The sequence below is a fragment of the Lissotriton vulgaris genome, chromosome 6 (assembly GCF_964263255.1).
Source record: "Lissotriton vulgaris chromosome 6, aLisVul1.2, whole genome shotgun sequence".
Lineage (NCBI taxonomy): Eukaryota > Metazoa > Chordata > Amphibia > Caudata > Salamandridae > Lissotriton > Lissotriton vulgaris.
In genome coordinates, this window is record NC_141694.1 from 776,717,687 (window position 1) to 776,740,517 (window position 22,831).

At 42.8% G+C, this 22,831-nt stretch overlaps 2 protein-coding genes across 8 annotated transcripts in view; both read left to right on the forward strand.

Annotated features, from left to right (window-relative positions):
- LOC147707974 (amine sulfotransferase-like) overlaps nt 1-22,831 on the forward strand; it is a 306,358-nt gene that overhangs the window by 246,043 nt on the left and 37,484 nt on the right. For all 7 annotated transcript variants that reach the window (XM_086926792.1, XM_086926791.1, XM_086926793.1 and 4 more), the window contains one exon: nt 11,644-11,738. In XM_086926792.1, coding sequence (XP_086782918.1) covers nt 11,644-11,738 — 95 coding nt within the window. The remainder of the gene's footprint in view (nt 1-11,643; nt 11,739-22,831) is intronic.
- LOC147707975 (amine sulfotransferase-like) overlaps nt 1-22,831 on the forward strand; it is an 830,947-nt gene that overhangs the window by 245,995 nt on the left and 562,121 nt on the right. The window lies entirely within an intron of this gene.

Below are 22,831 nucleotides of genomic sequence, written 5' to 3' on the forward strand. Positions count from 1 at the left end.
TTTCCGCAGTGTGTCCAAATTTCGTAAAGTGTTCCACTATTGGTGCTCCTGTGTGGGACATCTGATTTTACTGTAATGCTGAAGAATACAGCATTTGATTTTTTATGTTGTCTGGCCTATGTACAAAAAACCGCAAGGACATTGAATGGCATATATAACTCCAGAGGAGATACAGTTAGTATGTTCTTTTTGGGTGTGGGTGTAGTTATTGTGTGTGAAGGTTTTAGTTTCATTAGTCAAGGGACAAGCCTTGCAGCTGCCACATTGGTAGTGGCCCTTGATGGGGGCGATATTCCATAGATGTTTCTGGGCATTTGTAATCTTTACAGGTAGTAGGGATTTGACCAGTGTGTTCCTGAGACTCTTGCCTTTCCGGAACGCATGCATTTGAGGCTCAGGCCTGTTAAGGACATTAGCGACCATGTGCCAGAGCTTGTTAATCATTTTCTTGATTTGATTATTCTTTGTGGAAAACGTAGTAACACATGTGAGTCTATCTTGACTCATATTGTCCTTCTGCCTGGGTGTCAAGAGGAATTCTCTGTGGTTGTACCAGGCTCTTTTATGGGCCTTTTTCAAGAGCCTGGTGGGATACCCTGTGTCTCTCAGTCTATTCAGTAGGTCAGTGGATTCAGAGAAGTAGTCTTCCCTTTTGGAAAAATTGCTTCTCACCCTCAAAAATTGGCCGTAAGGCAAGTTATCTCTTAGGCTCCGGGGTGATGGCTAGAGTATCTTAAATGAGTGTTACGTTCACTGGCCTTTCTATATAGTGTGGTGTGGAGTTTTTTGTCCTCAGCCTTGATGATGATATCTAAAATGTGTATTTCTTCAGTGCTATGCCCAAGGATAATTGTATATCCGTAGATTGCGTGTTGAGCCAATAATGAAAAGCGTTAAGTTGGGTCTCAGTCCCTTGCCAAATAATCAACACATCTTCAATGTACCTGCGCCAGACGGCAATATTGTTTCTAAATGGATTGTGGATGTTCAGAACATATCTATGTTCATATGCGTCCATGAAGATAATTGCCAAGTTTGGGGCAAAGTTTTCCCCCATGGCCACGCCTTTGGTCTGGTAATAGTACCTGTCTTGAAACATGAAGAAATTCCTACTCATGGCAATATCCAGTAGTGTGATAATAAAATCATTTTGGATTCGAGTGGGTCTTGGTCGTTTTTCCAATACTCCGTTGATTACATCCAAGGCTGCCTCCTGGAGGATACTCGTGTGCAGCGAGGATATGTCCATGGTGACCAATATTTCTTTGTTGGTGTCGAATGGAAGGTTGTCAACTAGATTGATAGCTTCCATCGTGTTCCTAATGTAAGTGGGAGTGGCAATCGCAATAGGCTTCAGGAATTGATCAATGAATTTGCAGAGTGGTTCTAACAGTGAGCCACATCCTTATATGATCGGTCTCCCTGGGGGGTTTTCCATGCGTTTGTGGATTTTGGGGAGGGTGTATATAGTAAGCATCCGGGCTTGTCTGTTATTGAGAACGTCATGTTCGTATTTGCTTAGAAACCCTTCTTGTAACCCTACACTAGTGGCCTCTTTGATGAGAGTAACCACCTCATTGCTGGGGTCAGTGGTCAATATCCTATAGTTCTCGCCTACTCTATGTTGGGTAAGGATTTCCTGTTTGTAGTCGGAGGTGTTTTGGACTACTATGGCTCCACCCTTGTCCGCAGGTTTTATGGCAATGCCTGTGTTATTCCTGAAGGCAGTGAGGGCTGAGCGTTCATTTTTCGAAATGTTAAAGTTCACATATTCTTTTTGTTCGACTAGATGCATCACATCCCTCATCACTATGTGTTCAAATGCCATAATTTTATGGGACATCATATGGGATGGACAGTTGAAGGTGGAGGGGGTCTGAGGCATGTACTGGTAAATGATGGATTCCAGGGTATCTTAGTGAAGTGATATTTTAATCTGACCTTCCTGAAAAATTGATGAAGTTCAAGTATCAGATTGAAGCTGTCAGGTAAATTAGTAGGGACAAATGAAAGACCTTTCTGCAGGATAGCCTCTTCGTCAGTGTGTACCCCGAGATGTTAACTATGGGATTAAGGGTGTTTTGTCTCACCACCGATAATGTTGCTGGCGTGTTCTGATGTCCCCGTGTATCTCTGGAGAGAAGTGAACCTGCATCTTTGCCCTGCTCCTGCCTCTGTTCCATATTGGTTTGCTCATTCCCCTGGGGTGAGCCCAGGGCCTCCCCCTTCCCCTGTATTCTGTCCATTGTGCTTCCTCTTGACACCCAGGGAGAAGGAAAATACGAGTCAATCAATTTTCAATTCAAAGTACATTATTCGGTTAGAAATATAACCATAAAAGCATAACACATAATATTACATTCACATGAAAAATAAAATATCCAAAGATTTCAGTAAAAAACGTAATTCCATGGTCCCAGACTGTGAAAAAACAAGGTGATAAAAGAATTGTTACTACAGAAAGAATCTATAATTCATTGCATTTTAAAATTTCCATATGGATAATATCTATGTCCATACAATTTAATCCATCAAAGTTAAACCCGAGAGTGGGTCAAATTGATTAGAAGTGGGGATGATGTAACCACTCGATGCAAGACCACTTCTACCCATCAGGTAATTGCTCTGTTCTTTTTGACATGGGGACGGGACATATAATGTTCTGGGGTAGAATTCACTTAGGCTCCAGATGGATATAGGACCATCTCCTATTTGTGGCTGCCGTGATTGGAGATGGGAGATGTGGGACAACGTCCTTATTCCTGAATTTTACGAGTACATAATCGCCTGCGATGTCTTTTGGAAGAGGTCCTAGCCAGCCCACCCTTCTAACACTTAGTATAGTACCATCGATGTTGGGTGGCAGAGGTCTATTTTTAGTTAGCCAGAACACAACCTTGTTTCTTAGGTCCTGGTGTCTTTCGTTTTTCCCCTTTGTGAGTTCTGGTACTCCCGAGAGGACGCACACAAAAGGAGCGGCCTCCGGTGGTAAGTGTAGGTGATTGGTTTTATATGACATATTGTCATGGTTAGCCGCTGTCCCCTTATGTAATATAGATACTTTGTTCGGCCCTACTCTAGGGCAACAACTCCGTACTGTTGTGGCTGCTTTCGAGAAGTTTAAAGTTGTCATTTGTGAGGTTACTAATTGGTTATGGGTGGTCTTACTTTGTGTGGTGGTTTTAGGCATTTCTGTGGAGGCTGGGCGCTGTGGTTGAGAGGGTCCTGCCAGAGTTTTTATGAGTAGCCTTAATCGCTTCCTCGACACCCGTGAGCCTATCCCCTAAGCTGATCATTTTTTCAATCAGGGGAGATATTATTGATTTCATCATGTTTTTGATCGAGGCCAATAATGAAGCCTGAATAGGTACTTTAGGGGTGGCAGTGCTGGGAGTGTTGGGCAGTGGGGGATTTGGGTTTAGTTTTTGTTGCTTTGCTGGCTCCCCATTTGTTTAACCCCATCTCTCTTCCTAATAGCAGAAAAGACCTGTGGGGACACTGTAGATTTGAAGTTTACTTTTGGTCGTGCTAAAAGAGGAGTACCCTGGAAGCTTTCAGTTAGTTGGAATTGTCTACAGGACTGAGGACTAATGGTTGCTATAGTGCAAGTAGGAGCACTAGTTAGCACAATTCCTGATTCCACAGGAGCGTACGTGTATTTACATATTTTATTTAGTTCCTCCAGCAGTGATATATCTGGAGCTGCATCGGCAGTCTGTGGGAGAGAACACATACTGGAAGAACTATCCATGACTGGGGATCGTTCTATTCTCTCTAGTTCACTGGAAATGGGGAGAGTTGCCCTCTTTATGTAGTAGTCCATCGTTCCCTTAAGCAAGTCACTCTGGGAGGGATTATTTCTGGTATCCCCCTTGCGGGTCATAGCGTAATGGCTTATATGAATTAAAACTGGATCAATCATCAACCACCAGGAAATAGTTCAACTGTTACACTATGGTGACACTTTGGAAGGACCTGTAAGAAACTGGGGAATGTCAATGGGTATCTGTACCTTTTGTCTTTGTTTTTCTTCCTTTCTTAGTTCAGATCAAAGGGGGGTGCCCCGTCCCGGCCTCTTCTAGCCTTTGATGGCCTGTGCTGGCCCCGCCCTTGTCCAGGGCTTCTCCCGTGCGCGATCCCGCGACACGGGGGTAGCCTTGAATTTAAGCGCCTCCTGGCGCGGGTGAGAGCGGCTTCCTGCCGCAAAGGACGCTGGGTATGGTAGTTCCCCTGGGCCGGTCTCCCCTTGCACTGCGGCCGAGCTCCGATGTTATAACGCTTCTGCAGCAGGAGAAGACCCCAGCCAACAGTGGCGGCCAGGCAGTGGTTCGGGCTACACAAACAGCCTCCCAAATTTCCCCCAACAACGAGCAGGGCTCCGGACTGATGCAGGATTGTCCCCCCACTTTGCCACCGGGGGGCAGGAATAAAGAAAAACAGCAAGGGGAGATGGAAGATGTAGTCCACTCTGCACAGCAGTCACCAGATAACAGCTTTTTATTTATTATGAACAAAAAGGCTGGAAACCTCGAAAATCGACGTCTGCAGAAAATGAACAAATGTCTGATCCAAAACGTGCTGCAGTGTTAATGAAGGAGCCCGAGTCCCTTGGGGCGTACAAAGCATGCTGCCGTCATTGTAAGGAGAAACACTGTTTCAGGATTAACAGCTCAAGCCAACACCCGTTGAGACCGTCACTCATTGGGACCGCCGAATCTAGCACCTCCTGCAAGAAATCCCCGCATCACGGGGCCTCCTGTAAATGTCCCGTGAATGCCTCGAAGAGAAGTTCCACAACGGCCTGGCAACACAGAAAGCCGCCAGTGCAGCTGCAGCCACCTACAGGTCCACCTCTCGTGGGAGTTGCCGAATCTATCAGCACTGCAAGAGCCCCCGCATTGCAGGGTGTCCCGTGAACACCTCAAAGAAAAACTCAGCAACGACCCGGCAACACAAGAAGCAACCAGTGCAGCCGCGGCTGCCCGCAGGTAGACGCCATCGCGCTATTGGTGGGAGGAGGAGCGAGAGTGCGCTGCCCGAAATCCAAACTCCGGGGTCAGAGTCTCTTGCTTATTCCTGAGCACGCAAATCACCCTCAATCAATGTCTTTCTGTGGTGTGCTCCGTCTCACCGGTTCAAGCTGCCAATTTCTAGTTTAGTTTCACCTCTCCTTTTCCCATAAACGGTGCGCTCATTCTGAAAGTCGAGTCAAGATAGACTCACATGTGTTACTACGTTTTTCACAAAGAGTAATCAAATCAAGAAAATGATTAACAAGCACTGGCACATGATCGCTGATGACCTTAACATGCCTGAACCTCCACTGCATGCGTTCCGGAAAGGCAAGAGCCTCAGGAACACACTGGTCAAATGCCTACTACCTGTAAAGATGACAAATGCCCAGAAACATCTATGGAATATCGCCCCTATCAAGGGCCACTACAAATGTGGCAGCTGCAAGGCTTGTCCCTTGACTAATGAAACCAAAACCTTTACACACAATAACTACACCCACACCCAAAAAGAACATACTAATTGTAACTCCTTTGGAGTTATATATGCCATTCAGTGTCCTTGCGGTTTTTTGTACATAGGCCAGACAACACAAACAATCAAATGCCGCATTGTTCAGCATTACAGTAAAGTCAGATGTGCCACACAGGGAGCACCATTAGTGGAACACTTTACGAAATTTGGACACACTGCAGAAAGCTTGAGATGGTGGGTGATAGAGAAGGTACACATAAATCAAAGAGGAGGGTGCCTCTCACATTACCTCAACTATTGTGAATGTAAATGGATTCATACTTTCAACACTATACTAAAGGGATTAAATGAGTACGAGGAAATAGCTCGTCAGGTAGCCAGTCTATGCATTTCCTAAATAATTAGCTCACTCAGTCACCGGGAATGACTCATTTGCTAATGTTTCCCTTTCCCATGGCTGGTTAGCTGTATGACACTCTATGCTTAGAGATTGTATATAAACTGTGGTACCACCAGCTTAACATTTTATGCCAACTGTAGGGCATACCGTGGACATGTACATATGTATATAATTGTTTTATTTGTTTCATCACTATATATATATATAATAATCTTTATGACCCATGCTGACTGTACAAACCTGATTGTAGATTGTCATTTGCTCTGAGTGATTTTCCAACAGGGTCCAGCTTTTCACCTACTGTACATACTGTATCTGTATTACGTAAACGGATATACATGAAAATTACACTTTCACCACCTGTAACTGTATTGTGCAAACGGACCCGCATTTCATTGTATATATATATATTGTTAACTCATATCCATTTAAAGTTTTTGGTACGCACTGTAATGAAATTGTGAACTTGTACGCGGAACGCTCGTTCATTATATACTGTATCCACAGCTTGGCATCACACTAAACTTTAATGTGAACATGATTTCACTGGCCTCCCTTGTAAGGCAGAACCCTGATGACATTGATCATCTTCCCGGGCATCCAGCATCACGCTGAGACCTGGATAATGCTCGGAGCCTCCTAGATCGATTTACTGACGAACGGCAACGTGCACGTTACGCACACTCGCCGGGCTGGTTTAATTACCGGCAGGACATGTGTGTCATTCCTTGCCAGCCGACATGCCGAGCAGCTTGTAATGAGCCGGAACCCACAACTGAGGTAATTCAGACTTAGACACCCGTCCTCCACTCTAGATTCAGGCCGTAAGTATCAACTAGATTTACGATGGCCTTCATAACCTTCCGGTTTCCAGTTGTTGCCGGTTGTTTGTACTTGGTTTGGGCATTATCCACCAGTTTCTGGGCAATCAGGGGAATTGTATGTGACCTTCTCCACGGCCTAGACTGAATCTTTCTCTTCATAATTACCCCGATTTTCCATAGTACACAATAACGCGGTGGCGTTTTCTATGTAATATACTCATAAACCATCAACTATGGTCTGACATAGTTTTACTCACTTGGTTTTAATTCACCACCATTATCGTGACACCTTGTTCTCTCTATAAATTCTAATTTAGGAAGTGGCGCTCCATAGTATCACCAGTTGCAGATGACTGAAGACAGGGTGTTGAAAATACTGTATACCTGAATACGACAAAAAAAACCCTGGCGATCTTGGGCCAGTTTATTCACTCATGGATCTATCACCTGTGTAGCCAGGCCTGGCACCAGGTTGAGGTCAGTAGAGACACCATCTTGATTTCTTTACTTATTCACATACACACAGCGCCCTATCTAACTAAGCATTCTACTCATAGGTTGCCACGTACAGTCCTGATGAAGACTCGCAGCTGAGGCTAGAACCTCCCTCCTTGCATCAGCCGAGTCGAAACGTCGACGCTCTTCCCAACTAGACCTGTATCAATATTCCATCTGTTATACCTTGAAAATGCATTGAATGCATACTGTAATTTACAGAGTACATGTAAATGAAAGTCTACCCTTGGACAGGTCAACATAGTCTGGTCTTTGTTTGCCAGTGATTTTCAAAGTATCTATCTGTTCCTTTGCTATTCCTATGATTTGCACTTTCACTACCCGACACCACCACCCCACTAGTCTTTCTCTTTCTGCGCGCAACCTATGTCTATTGAAAGGAATCTAATACTTATTCAAAATAAATGTTGATACATTTTTTAATATAATTGGGAAGTAAATCTGTCTTTTCGTCTGTGTGTTCTCTTGAAATGTGCATGCATAAAGAGGTATTTAATGCATTCATGAAGAAACTTGTGAGGGTATTAGATACCAGTGTTGTTACATTATACACAACACACATTGTGTAAAATTGAATTGAATTCTTTAAAGGCATTGGTCACGAACCATTTGTTCATTCCCGTACTGCACCCAGGTCCGGTTGACTTTTGGGTTACCCCGTTATCTATAATGAAATGTGATTTGGAGCCTTGTTCTCGGTAATAGTAAGTATGTTGTGTTATGTATATTGTGCTGAGACCCCTAGTCTTGCTATCATCCCCCACTGTGACAGCCCAGACTCTGGCTGTATGTCAGTGGTCCCTATCGAAGTGGCCCTGATGTATGCATTCCTCCATGAAATTGATCCAAAAAACGAGTAAGGTTTTTGTTCCCTTGCTGTTGTTCCAAATAGCCAAGCCGAGGGCAAAGGGAGAAATATGTGCTTATAGTAAAGACAGTTACATGCTGCATGGAGTTAAAACTGGGCCTTTCTTCATGGCCTTAATATTAATGCCAAAATTATGGATTGAATTACGAACAACGTATGTTCAAGACGTTAAGGCAATGAATACCAGTGATTTAGTTCCTCTTTTATTTCATATGCTTTACAAAATCTTGCATTCCCCAGGAGTGTTAGCTATTTCATCATGTGTGTTTCTGTATTATTTTGTACATCCTATTACTCTTCTGTAGTGTATACTTTAAGTGGTGCCAAGTGTTTATGAGGGGCTTTTGTTAGGGGGTCTGGCACTGAGACTGAAGAAGGCAAAGCAAAGTGCCTGTCATTGGGTTTGCCTCTCCGTGGAACACACAGGACAATAGCCATGTATGCTAGCTGCCATTGACATTCTGTGCAAATGTGTTTTAATGTGATGCATAGATATCAATCTATTTACAAGGCAAAACAAAAAGAAAATAAGGTTCTTAAATGGGAATGACTGAGGTGTATGTTTGGGGGTGAAGTAATGGAGATGCAAGGAGGTGCATTCGGGAGAGAGTAAATAGAGGGTGGTGAAGAGGAAAGAGATGATGTTGATGATGTGCAGATGGATGAGATGTGTAGAGAATAAGGGCATACATATGTTACATAAAGAGCATATAACTAAAGGCCAGTACTCCTTCACAAGCCTCAAAAATATTTCAATATCAGCCAGGTGGCACACTATGGGAATCACAGACTTTCATTTTACATGTTCACTTTTAGTGAGCCCCCACTTTTTTCATCCCACTTAAAGACCTGTCTGCACCGATATCTATATGACAAATTGCAGCCATTTTGCTGTGGGTGCGTCAGGATGCCTGGTTAGAGCATTTTATTCCAAAGTTGACAAGACACTGGGCAAGCACCCACTTTTAAGTGCCTGAAGTTGTTGTGCCACATAATGTGGACATTACAGTAACTGCTGAACATAATGCAGTAGGTATGAGGCAGTTTTTAATGAGTTTAATATTTCAAGACTCTATGTTCCCATTGCTTTATAAACCTTGCTTCCTTGCTAAATTCATTTGGTCTAAAATGCATATTTTCGTACTTTTTTTGGGGGGAGGAGGACCCCCGCCACCCAAACACAAATGTGTCCATTAAGTTAGATCGCTTCCATCGCTACATAAAAGTTATTCCTAACTTTTACGCCTCACCACTTTCAAATGTCATCAGCCACCACTGCCCAGCAGCTAAGTTGTATGCATGAGGTGCTTCGGAGCTTAAAACTATAAGAACACAATCACATAAACAACATAAAAGCAAGAGCCAAATAACGTTAAAGAAAATAGAAACAGCTTAAATAGAACAAAAGAGCACAAGTGAGGGTGACAAAGAGTTACAAATAGGCAATAGATCCAATTAAGCTTAAATCAGATAAAAGCCTTATGGAGGCAACAAGCAGCTGAAAAGTGGCTGAAAATCGGTTACTATTTTAACTTATTACAGTTAGGGAAAAATGTTCCTGTTTGTGCTGCAGCATGCTTTAAAGGAGGTATGCTGGGTGCAAACACGAAAAGCTTCATGGAGGCAACAAGCAGCTGAAAGCGGTTACTATTTTAACTTATTACAGATAGGGGTACATTTTTATGCTTGTGCATGGAGAGTGCATCCTTTTAGGAAGAATGCACTGCCATAAGGACAGATGCAAACTCGTGCTGGCCCCAGGACAACGCATTCAAGAAAAATATGGTGCAGCTGTTTAAAAACTGCTCCATGTTTCCCCATGCAGTGGGCCCCTGCCTGCACTTTCAAAGGGATTAGAGACCTCCTTGCATATGGGTGCAGTGAGTGACTGCATCAGCCTGCAGGGGGATGTCTAGGGGTCCTTTGGACCCCCTTTCAACCCTTGAGGGGGCTGTCTTCAGGGGGCAGACTGACAGTGCGCCACCTTTTTGTGGTGCAGTTTCAGTGCACTTCCTAAGGGCGGGAATACGATTCGGACACAGAGGCAAATTGATTCTCTTATTTGCAGGGGACCACATTCTCATGCAAATGAGAAAACGCCCTCTTTTGGTACAGCTGGTACTGCATGTGCGCCAGCGATATCTGTATTACAGAAGGGGTTGCACAAGCATCTATGGTCCCTTCTTTAAAACCAAAGTGGACACAAATGCCTGCTGCGCCGTTGGGGCACTTCGGTAATATGGCCCCAGGACTACAACTAGGCCCTCTCAACCATAAAGCATGAAAGCCACAAAGGCAGAGCAATTAGGAAAAAATGTAAATATCTTCCCGCTCTGGGGGTGCTTCTAGGCGCTGAATACCGTTTCTGTTACGGGGGTTGGGCGTCGGTTATTGTGCCGGCCTTCTATGCCCCCGTTAGGGGCGGCCTCTGCGAAAAAGTTTGGAAGGGTTTCCTGCTTCACAGGATAATAAATCTCAGAACCACCGAGGAGGATATTCAGTGACTTTTATTTCACGCTGGAAAACATCACTAAGACTCCCGAATTTCAGTTGATTAAACCTGACATACAAATTCCATTTTGGGCAACTTTAGAACATTAGGAGGTGCACTGAAAGCGCTCCACTGGCTGCCTGTTGCTCGGAGGATCGAGTTTAAGGTGCTTTGCTTGGCTTTTAAAATTTTAAAAGGCACGGCCCCCCCCATACTGATGAACTTACTGACTCCTTATGTCCCCTCTCGATCCCTGAGATCGATGGGTCAGAATCTGTCTGTTGTCCCACGTTTCTTGTTGAGTAGGACTGGCGGCCGCTCCTTTCGAGTAGTGGCCGCAAAACTGTGGAACTCTCTTCCTGCTGAAATTCGGGCACTGGACAACTTACTCCAGTTCAGACGTGCCATTAAAACCTTTCTTTTTAATAAAAATCTTTGATTCAGCGTCTTTATTGCGGTGTTGTGTATACCTTCTTTTGGCGCCAGGACGCCCCTTTGCTGGGGCAGCTGTGCGCGGTACAAAAACAGCTAACATAACATAACATAACATAACATTATACTGCAACAACAGACTCTCGCAGGGCAAAAGTCAGGAATACACATGGGTAGCTGGCATCCAACCACTGTTTTCAAATAGTGTATGCCATCCACCCTGCCTAGTAGTTAAAGGTATCAAAATAGCGACATTTTAATATTCACTCTAATCCACTAATTTCCACAACGTTTTCCCATGTTATTATTCAGCTTCACTTTTTATTTCTATGATTTGGGCGTGCTGAGCTGAGTTAGCATTTTTAGTTTTTATATAGAAAAAATGGCAGAGAAATGTTATCCTTCCCAACATCTATAATAATGAGCGGGGGCAATAGAGGGCACACTTTCAAAATAAAAAATAATATGCATGATCAATATGCAATATAACTTGATAGATAACTTGATAATAGAGACATATATTCTTGTTCACTTTCCAAACCTCCCCTGCTGATTGTGTGTCTGATGCTTAGCATTGCTTAAACTTTGCTTTGTTTTTCTAATACCACAACTTTTTTCCAAACAGTGGTCGGAGGCTCCTGGTTTGACCATGTTAAAGGCTGGCATACTCACAAGGGTGACTTTAATATACTTTTTCTCCACTATGAAGATATGATGAAGGTTAGTTATCTGAACCTCTTGAGAATTAATTCATGAAATATTTTGTTGTGTCAAAACGTTATTTATCAGTAGCGGCTCCTGGAGGGAGCGCTGCGGGGCAGTGAGATGGGGCAGGGGAGGGGCAGGGTGGGGGGTAGTAAACTCCGGCATACGGCCGAATGGAGGTAAGTGCATAAATAAATAAAACTAATTACATTGCGCACTCTGCAACACCAAATGGCGATGTAGCTTGCACAATGTAATTTGTTTTATTTCTTTATTTATGTACTTTCCTCCGTTTGGCCGTATGACGGAGTTAACTACCCCCACCCTGTCCCTCCGCCACCCCGCCTCACCTCCCTGCAGTACTCCCTCCAGGAGCGGCTACTGTTCATTGTGAAGAGTGTTGCTGTTTAGCGTGATTTGGTCAATATTGTGGGCCTAATGCACAAAGATTTGCTTGCAACTACATATTGCTAACTCTTGAAGTACTTCTGGATTACTCTTGAATCCCAAGAATAAACAGGTGACCTAGTCTTATTATCTGAATTGAAGGAGTAAGCTAGTAGTACAACAAATGATAAATTCTGCCTATGCATTACAGATGTTACTGCACACAACCTGTTACACAATAAAACACAGGAGAAGGAATCTGCATAGCAGAAGTCCTGGGAGCATGGCAAGAGAACACGTGCACACTCTGTGCCTCATTTACAAGCCCATTGTGCAGCCGGTGCGTCACTTTTTTAGACACACTAGCAGCAAAGTATGCCTGTCCATATTTACAAGGCCACGTAAAGTCATTGACTTTTCAGGGCCTTGTAAAGATGGCTCCCTTTCACTCATTACTCTGCATGAAAGGGGTGTTCTATGAGTGTTGCTGTGGGTGGTCCCACAAAACATCCATGAAACCTGAAACATTCACAGATTTACTAAGTGTTGTAAACCTGAGAAAGCATCGGAATCCTATGCCTCCCCAGGGAAATTATTTTATTTCTCCTTGTTTTTCTCTCTGTCTATGCGTCCTTAATGATTGTTTATGCACAGGAAGGTGTCCCTTCCTGCACATAAACTATCAGCCCTGCAACGTAGGCACCCTTGCACCATGCCACAAGGGTGTCTGCTTTGGCCCACGGCTCACGGCTCCTGCTTGTATGGATAAGGACAGTAATGCTCTGTATCTTTTTCATATTTTGATGCATGGCTGCATAGCAGGAAGGCTTGCTGCTCTATCATGCTTCAAAATATATTAAATAAGGCCCTTTAGCTCAGCATCACAATACCTTTGGGAAACGTCTCCACAGAGGTAACCTCCAGGTCTTCTCACAGGTAGCAGCATTGTTCAAGCTAAGAGAGGTTTACAATGTATCAACAATTCGAAATGCAATACAGTTAAAATCTCAGATAATTAGATTCAAACCAGATATAAAAAATAGTAAAAATATGTTAATTGCTTATCACTAAAAGCTTGAAGAAAAGAAAGTGGTGTAAAATGATATAAATACAGAATCTCTGTTTTCAATACAAATAGATATTTTACATGCTTTAAATATGAGGACAATTACACATATTAAAGTCAAAGATGTGTATATGTTAAACAGATCCCTTTAATACTATACTCTCAACAGCAATAAAGAAAATACAAAAAATTGTCACATTACTGCATTATGTCACACATGCCAGCATCAAATTGAGACGGCAAATGGCGCTCAACAACACAAAATTGGCATTCTTATCCGAGAACAGCAAGCATCTGTATGCAGTCCAAGAACACTATGAGGAATGCTCAGTGCACCTATCCAGAGGATATAGCCACCGGGCAGGAAACTTTTACCAAACAAAAAACAGGAGACAGGCATAAAGAAAATGCAAGAGGAGACAAAGAGAAAATATCACTGGCAGACACAAAACAAGAGTAATTTGCCAAGAATACATAAAAGGCAGCTTTACTCAGCAGTTGCAACCATGGACTGAATAAGCTAACTTAGTTTTCTGCAAGACGAAGGCCAAGGAGGAACTATGGAATTATAGGTATAAACGTGAAGGGCAGAAAGAGAAATGCACAATTGTATTGAGGTTGTATAAAATAATGGTGAGGCCCGAGGAGAAAGTTGAAGAAGGTGATAAACTACATCCCACAACAACATGCTAGTCATCAAAGTAGCAAAATAAATTAACGTAATAGCATTGTATAAAAGGAATATTACTGTTTGGAGAGTAGTAAAGCGTACTATTAGAGTATGATAAAGCACTAGACATTGGAGAATTGGCAGTAGTGTTGTAGGGTGGCCTATAAGTGAGCACAAAGTCATGAATTAATTTGAGGCGTTCTCTACTGTAGAATACCTGTACAGCCATACTTGTAGTTAAGGATGGCCAGGTCTATCTGTACCTTCCTGGAAATGTTGTGGAAGGCTAGGAAAGGAGTGGTATTCCAACGTAAATAAATAAGATCATGTGTGGAGGAAATTAAGGTAAGTTTATTGGAGTAACAAGGAGTGTGCCTCTCTCTAGGAAAAGCCTGGGACAACTGTTGTTGTATGGAATCTGGACCCCACATAATTCTACCACCAGATTCCATACAACCTGATTGGCCAGGATACAACATGTAAAATGTAATTTAAACAAATATATGTATCTATAAGCTAGTTTGATTTCAGCACAATAAAAGTTGCATGGTTACATCTGTGCAACAAAATTGTATCGATATACAATAGTATAAAATTACACATAGAGATCTGTATATATGCAACATTGTCTTAAACTAACCTGACATATGGTAATTTTTGCACCAATCAGGTTTCATTTTTACTCTTGTTGTCAAATTCTGTTTAACTGTATTTGCCCCCTTGAAGACACTCAGAATCACTACTGTGACCTGAAGAACTCTCGGTGCAGCTACTTTCATTTAGCCACAAACACTTACGTACTTTAAAAACCTTGCCCATACTCCATAAATTTCCGTCAGTCACTTCTACTACTTGATGCCCTACTCTGACTATTTTCACGGGAATAGAAAACTCCAGCTTTAACCAGTCTTCCTTTTTTTACACGCACCCAATCACCATTGTTTAATTCATGTATGTGAATCATGTGTCCCCGAAAAGACTCATGCATATTATTTGACACCGATTTCGGATCTGACCCTTACACCATTGTGCCATCAACCTTACTTTTCATTTCCATCATCCATATCTGGTTAAAATTACACATGGTCTTCCTTCCTCCCATCTTCTCAAATGTAGACATATCTCCCAACATTCTAGGTGTGACTCTATAATTCCATAATAAATCTTTGAGAGCCTGAGAACAACTTTCCAGTTGACCAATGCCAAGTGTAGTCCTTTCAAAACTCTTATCCACATTTCCACTATGCTGTTACTTTGCGGATAATATACGGAAGTTCATAAATGATAAATCCCTTGCTGGTCCAAATAATCTCTCATTTCTGAGGATCCTAACTGCACTCCGTTTTCCATGACAAAGCATTTAGGAAAACCTTATTTTTCAAAGTCCTTATTCAAAAACTGTGTTACTGTATGGGAATCCACTTGATATACCAATTTAATCTCAGGCCATTGTGAGGACAATGGCGTAAATTGGGCTGTTAGACAAATTTATGGGACCAGCAATGTCAAGAGACATCCTCTCACATATCCTTCCAGGTCTAGAAATGGGAGCTTTTTCATAATTAACACACTTCTGAGATTTATCACTGACGGCACACTCAATACATGATCTAACTTCTGCCTCAATACATCTATCAATGGCTGGCCACCAAAATTCACACAGAATTCTTCTTTTCATGCTAGACATGCCAGGATGACCTTCATGAGACGTATCCAACACAAGCTGTCTTAAATCCAGGGGTACCACCAGTTGCTCCCCTCAGAACAAAACATCATCTATCACAGAAAGTTAATTTGCTATGTTAAAGTATGGTAACAAGTCTTTATTCAATAACTTCTTCTCTGGCCATTGTGACCTATTATATTTAATGACTTCCTGAATTTCCTCATCATTATTGAATGCAAACTTCCATTCATCCTGTTTAATGCAGCCGCTAAACACCTCATATATGGACACCACTCTCCCAATGTCCTCATCGATAATACATCAGTCACTTTCTTCTTTAATAGGTAGGCGAGATAAACAATCCGCTAAGATGTTTCTGGCACCTGGAATATACTCAACACTGAAATGAAAGTCCTGCAGTTTATATTCCCATCTGGCAATTCTGGGTGTAGCCTTGCCACATTCTTTTGTAGTGTATAGCTCCAATAAGGGACGATGATCTGATCTTATTTTAAATTGTGTGCCATGTACATATTTGGGAAAATATTCAATTCCTAACCAACAAGCTAATGTTTCCTTTTCCAGCATAGAATACTTAAATTCTGCATCTCTTAACGGTCTTGATGCAAATGCAATGGTGACTAATTAGCCTTCATGGTCCAGCATCAAGACTGCACCAACGCCCACATTACTAGCATCCGTAACAGTGATCGAATTATCTCGGATGTCAAAATTTGCCAAGGGAGAAGCAGAGGAAATCTCTTTATTTCAGATTGACAAATTCAGTATCACAGTTTTCATTCCAAGTAAATTGTTGATTGAGGTTTCTCATGCGGTTTGTCTTGTCCGCAAACAGTGGAAAGAACTTACCATAATATTCAGCTAGGCCAACAAATGGTCTAAGCTGATCATTATTCTGGGGATCCAGAGCCTCCTTTCTAGCCTTTACCACATTTAGCTTCAGTGAATTCAGTGAAACAACATGTTTGCTAATGGTATGCCCCAAAAAGGTCACGGATTCCACTTCAAATTTGCAATTTTCTCTGCATGATCTTGTTTGATGTTTCCAAATGCAAGGATGTCATCTTGGAAATACAAAGCATTTTTTATTTCCTTGAACAATTTATGCATAAATCTTTGGAACACATCTGAAGCAGAAATTAGACCAAAAGGCATTCTTTTGTATCTAAATGCTCCTTCAGGTGTTATAAATGAGGTGAAATGTTTGCTATCCTTGTGTAAAGCAATGTTAGGATAGGCATTGGATAGATCTAACCTTGAAAATACAGTGGCACCCTTCAATGCAGAAAACATTTTCCCAATATTTGGCAACACATGTCGATCCACCCACACGCACTCATTTAAATCTCTCAAATCAACACACAGTCACATTTTCCCATTTGGTTTATGAACTACGACAACAGGTGACAACTATTTGGATGTCTCAATCTCTTCAATATTGTCTTGACTGGATAGCCTATTCAGTTCTTCCCTTAATGCTTGCCTCACAGGAATGTTTCTAACCTTGTGAACCTTAGGTACAGTATAATGTTTCAATATGATTTAATGTACTACATCTTTCAATAATCCCAGATTAGATGAGAATACCTTAGGAAATACCTTTTCACGTTCAACAGATTTGTCTTCAATAACTTGAGAAATTAAGTCAGTGTAACATAAGACTTGTTCAGGGTGATTTTGATCTAGCGTAATGAGCAAGTCCTTTGTTGCAGCCATCCCAACAAGCAGGATCTTTCTTTGGCAACATACATATTTGATACAATGGTCTGGCCTTTAAAACTTATATTGGTAATAAAATAACCTAAAACTTCAATGGGTTTATTCCCATAGCTCACATGTTTTATGTCTGATGGTATCAATTGAACTTTAAGAAACTTCTTTAACCGTTAAAGAGGGACAAGCACCAGAGTCAGTCATGACCCTGACATCGTCTCCATTAATGGTGATGACACAAAATGGAGAATCACAATTTTTCTCATTAACTTCATAAATACTGAGGACAAATTCATCACTTTAAGTCACTAATCCATACAAATAAGGTGTTACCCAAACTTGCACATAAGAAAAAATATAACCACCAGGAGCCACTTGCTAATATGATGTGCAGGTAAGTGGTGTTACCTACATTAGTGATATATAGGTTGGAGCTATGCACACACATATCCCTCTTGACCACCAGTGGGGTTCATTTTTCATACAACAATAGGGCCTACCATCAAGTAGTCACAAAGCCACTTCTTCAAATCTGCAAGGCCATCACTGCTCTCCTCAAGCTAAAACTACTTTCATACATGATTAAGTTGTGGAGCACTGATGAGTTTAAAAAAAACTTTAGTGAGGCTGTTTGCCATGATTTAGGGTGCAGATTTAGGGAGGTATGTGCATGTTTATGAGCTCTCTGAGCTCTTAGGTATGAAGCACAGGAGAAATTCACACTATGGTTAGTATATATTCTTTAGTTTGTTCTCTGCAAATAGCTAATAGGAAAGCAACTGGTCAAACTGAGTTCAGACGAAACATTGCACACTTTAAATGTTATCAGAATTATATTTAATTGGTGATGAGAATTCTTCGGTGGAAGAAATCTATTTTTGCAATTGCCACTGTCATGATATAAACATGTTGTGAGGACATGAGATATGCTATTATCATTTTCTGTTACAGTGACCCGCTGTGAGGGGAAAAAGACAAAGTGAAATGGTTATGCCTCACATCATTGACTGGTTACAGTTTAGGACTGATATCTACCTGAGAACTGTATTGTCCCTGTCGTCTAGCCATTGTAAGTGGTCTATTGTAGTTGTAAAAGCAACATCTGGGAGAGAACAAAGTCTTTATTGAATTCCAAATGGTCTTCTATGTTTCTACTCTTTTCTGGAAGGAAGTGATTCCTAGGGGTCCATTAGGTTAGCGAGCGGATCGCCACCGCCTGTATGGCGGTGGCGATCCGCCTGCTAAAAACCGCTGGCTGCTGCATTTCCCCCGCCACATTACCGTGGCGGGGGACCCAGGAGGATGAAAAGACCGTCCAACAGTTTTCTGCCAGGTTGAACAGTTGACCGGGCGGAAAAGCTGCTAACATGGTGGAGGTATCTGGGATTATATAAAACAACAAGGGCACCCATACGAGTCAGCACAGGACCTCGGGGAACATATTTTATAGAACAACAGTGATCCCATGCATAAGAATTATAAGAACAAAAGTAAATATAGACACAATGGCAACTATATTCAGTTATGACTTGTCCAGCCGGACAGAGGTCCAATTTTTTACTATAAAATGAATTCACACAAAAATACCTTCAACAATTCTTGGAAGTGGGGCACAAGCCTGTACCCATATGTATACAAATTGGCATGGTGAAGGATTTAGTCAAGGGACAGAGCAAAGTTTTTAGGCAAAAACTACAGATTTCTGTAAATTAAATAATATCAGAAATTCAATTAACACCATTACGAGCATAACACATGAAGTCCTCATTCACAGTATATGGTGTTTTAGAAAGGTCGACGGCGTTTCGATCCCATTATGAAATCAGAGGGATCATCATCAGGACAAAATAGTGCCTAAATAGTAAAAGCAACAGTAGCCTAAAATGAGAGAAGGGGGAAAAATGCATACAAAAGCACATATTAGTAGATCTGACAATAGTAAGGAAAACACAGAGTAATTGTGATGGTGACTCAGTTGGGGCAAGTAAAAATTACTTGGAAGGTGCAAGTGCTGAAGAAGGATTAGTCGAGCAGTGTGCCCACGATAGTTACTGGGCATGGAGGTTGTGCGGAGGACTTACAAGTAGTTGCAAGCCAAGATGTCAATGCCTCATGGATCGTAGTGCAGATAATCAGTAAAGTGAAGCTAAAAATCGACGTGCCTGCCGGTAATCGACGATTAAAAAGGTGAAGTAAGGAGTGATTAAAGCCGCGATGTGAACCAACGATCGCGCGCACATTGAGAGTGCTTACCAATGGGTACCGCGCAGAAGGTCTATGCCAGGTGAGTATTTAGGAAGGTAGGGTAACACAGCAATCTGGAGGGGAAAAAACTATTATTACTAAGGGAGACCCACGCACGCATCAGCGAGGTCGGACTTGGACTATATCTTACCCTAATCGGGGACGTCTTGCTGACACAGACCGGTAGGGATACTCGGTTATATGAATTTACAAAATTACGATGCTTGGGTCAAGATAAGACCGTCATCCTGTGTACGAAAAGTGGAAATTGTAGCCTCTATGTACAGACTTACATGGTTAGTAGTAGACATTGACGACGGTGAATCTTACCCGTAATAAGGGAGTCTTGGTCAAACGCGCCAGGATTGCTCGGTCGCGTTGGGGGGGAAAGGTGAGCCTGAATAAGAGAGCTGGAGAAAGCCGGTAACAGTAATAGGGAACTCGTACGGACGGTAATCGATCGCGAAGGGGGCTTACCGTATCAATGGACTATTGTGTCTTCCCTGGCAGTTGCAATGGCGTACATGCCGACGGGGGATTTAAAGACACTGGTGGTTGGCTAGAGAGGACCCACATGACATAATAGAAATAGGTGTAGGACAATCGCGGCGGCCATATTGGGTGAGTAATAGCATGCAACCAGATTGACCAAGGTTACACAGTTAGAAAATGGGGGGGAGAAAGACATCCGATTGTCTTCCCTGGCAGTTGCAGTGGAGTCCTGCCAACTGGGGATTTAAAGGCGCTCATGGTAGGCTGGAAAAGACCCACGTGCAATAATAGAAATAAGTGTCGGGCAATCGCGGCAGCCGTATTGATTGAGTGACAACATGCATCCAAATTAACCAAGTGAGAAAGGGGGAAAAACATTTGATTCTCTTACAAAATACAATTAACCGAATTGTGATCATGACTTTTATGCTGACCTAAGTTATATAAGATTACATTAAATGAGTCCAGTCCTCCTGTAGGTTGAGTCCCGAGTTCAGGCTGTCGGTTCTCAGGATCCATTTAAGTTCCTCTTTATTTAACATTTTAGACATATCACCCCCCCTCGGGGGGTAGAGTCACTTGGCTGATCACAGTACATCTTATCTCATTTTCCGTGTGTCCTTTTTCAATAAAATGTTCCACAAGTGGGGCATTAATGGTTTTACATCTGATCCTGCTCCGATGCTGCGAGATCCTTAGTTTGATTTTCTGTTTGGTCTGTCCCACGTAGATCAAATCTAAGCATGGGCGAATTTTGCGAATCTGGCGCTCGCGAATTTTGCGAATTTGCGAACTCGCAATCCGCAAAATCCGCAAATTCTCGCGAATTTGCGGATTTTTTTTTGTGTTCGCAAGGGTTTCTGCCAGTTCGCGAGGGTTTGGTACTAGTTCGCAATTGCGAACTTACTTGTCGGCTCGCAACGGTCGCGACTATGTTGTTTCTACGTCTGGTTCATCATCACAGGTTCCCAGCACCCTCTGTTTCACCACTGCCACACTCTGTTTCACCCATGCCACCCTCTGTTACATCAATGCCACCCTCTGGTTCATCATCACTGTAGATTATGGGGGGAAAAGCAAGCACACCGCCCTGCTTCAACTGACATGAATTAATTTGTGGTTAGTTTAATAATGTGTCACTGTTTTAAAATTCCAGGTCAGGCACCTGCTTCCTTATCAGTAATTTGCTTTCTGTTGCAGTGCAATTTTTTTTTCCAGGACCTTTGTGGCCTACTTGTAGCTATTCTATGAGCCTGCTGTGAGGGTCAGAGCAGGGTCATACAATTGTTGCAACTAGCAACTGAAGTCTGGAGGGGCCCCAGTCAGGAAGCACTACAGGGAATGGTTACTAATGATGAGTTTGAACTCTTGCACCTGCCGAGTGCTTTCAGTTTTGCAAAACTCGTTTTTCTGCAATTTCACGGGATTCGCGGGGCGCGAACACGCGCGAGATCGGATTCGGAAGCCGCGAATTTGTGCGAATATGAGATTTGTTTTTTTGCGGTGTGTTAGTTCGCAAGGTTTTGTGCGTTTTCGCGAGCCGCTTGTAGCGCAAGGCGCGAAGTTACCCTCGGGGTCGTTCAAGGGCGCGGCCATCTTGTTTGCATGACGTATTTCCGTTTCCGGGCGCGAAGTGTAATCTCGCAAAGTGTGCGGCTCGCCAGTACAATTTCGCGAGTGTTCGCAAGGAAAATCTTGCGCGAACTTACCCACGCGGCCGTGAACGGGCGCGGCCATCTTGTTTCTCATTCATTGCTATGGTTCTGGGCATGCTTCTTGTTATCCTCTCTAAATCTCTGCCATCCTTTGCTTGTTTGAAGTTTTTTTTAATCTATTTTACTTATTATCTATCCCTCTATTTTTCTAGCCCTATATTTTTGTGTTTACTGCTACTTTTGGTTAATTTTAAACTACTTTTTTAAACTCTTTTTTTTCTTCTCTTCCCTATTCTATTTTCTTTATTCCTTTCCACCCAGACCATGGTGAAGGGAGCCGGGAAGCATCCCGACAAGGGGAAGGGTCCCGCACCCCTTGCCCGGCTCCCGTGCGGGCGTTTGAGGGGGGAGCAGGTCGTACCCAGGGAAATCTTTAGCCCGGAGGAGGAAGCCGCACTCATTTTTTATGTTCAGCGCCGCCTCCCCAGGACAATAATGGCAGGCGGCAGGATCGGTGTCGGGTACAGGATCCAGGAGCGCCGGAGGCGGTGGGATAAGGTGTGCCGGGCCATGTACCACCACTCTCGGGTCCGGCGTACCTACAACCAGGCCACCCACCGCTGGACAGAGGGTGGCATGGATGAATGAGATCTGCTCGACCTGCTTGGCCTCGAGATCCCCGGGCTTGGTGAGTAGTAGTAGCTATTTCTTTACTACTCTGTTTTCTCCTGCTGTGTTATTATATTGCAAATTTTTGTTTTTTACCCGTAGCAATAATGCTGCTCATTACATTGTAGGTAAATTATATTTCAAAATCTTCTGTGCATTTCAGGTGCACTGCTCTCCTTCTCAGTAGTGTTGCAACAATGCTTATTTGTTTTCGATTTTGTGTTCATTTCATTGGCCTGTGAAATTATGTATGAGTGTAGTTTAAAGAACTGCGTAATGCTAGACACTAAGGTTCAGATTTTTAATTACCGGCAAAACCCTGCAAAGTAGCAGGGATGCGCCAGTAATTGTGCGCCACGCCACCATCTCCCATGGTGCGCCGTATTTACAATGCGGCGCACCATGGGCCCAAAACGTCACCAAAGTGTTACGCATCTGTGCCGTAAAGGCGGCGCATTGCTGGAGTTGCGTTGCAACGATGGCGCAGCTCCATCAATGCTCTGGGGTGCCCTATCTCCCCAAAGC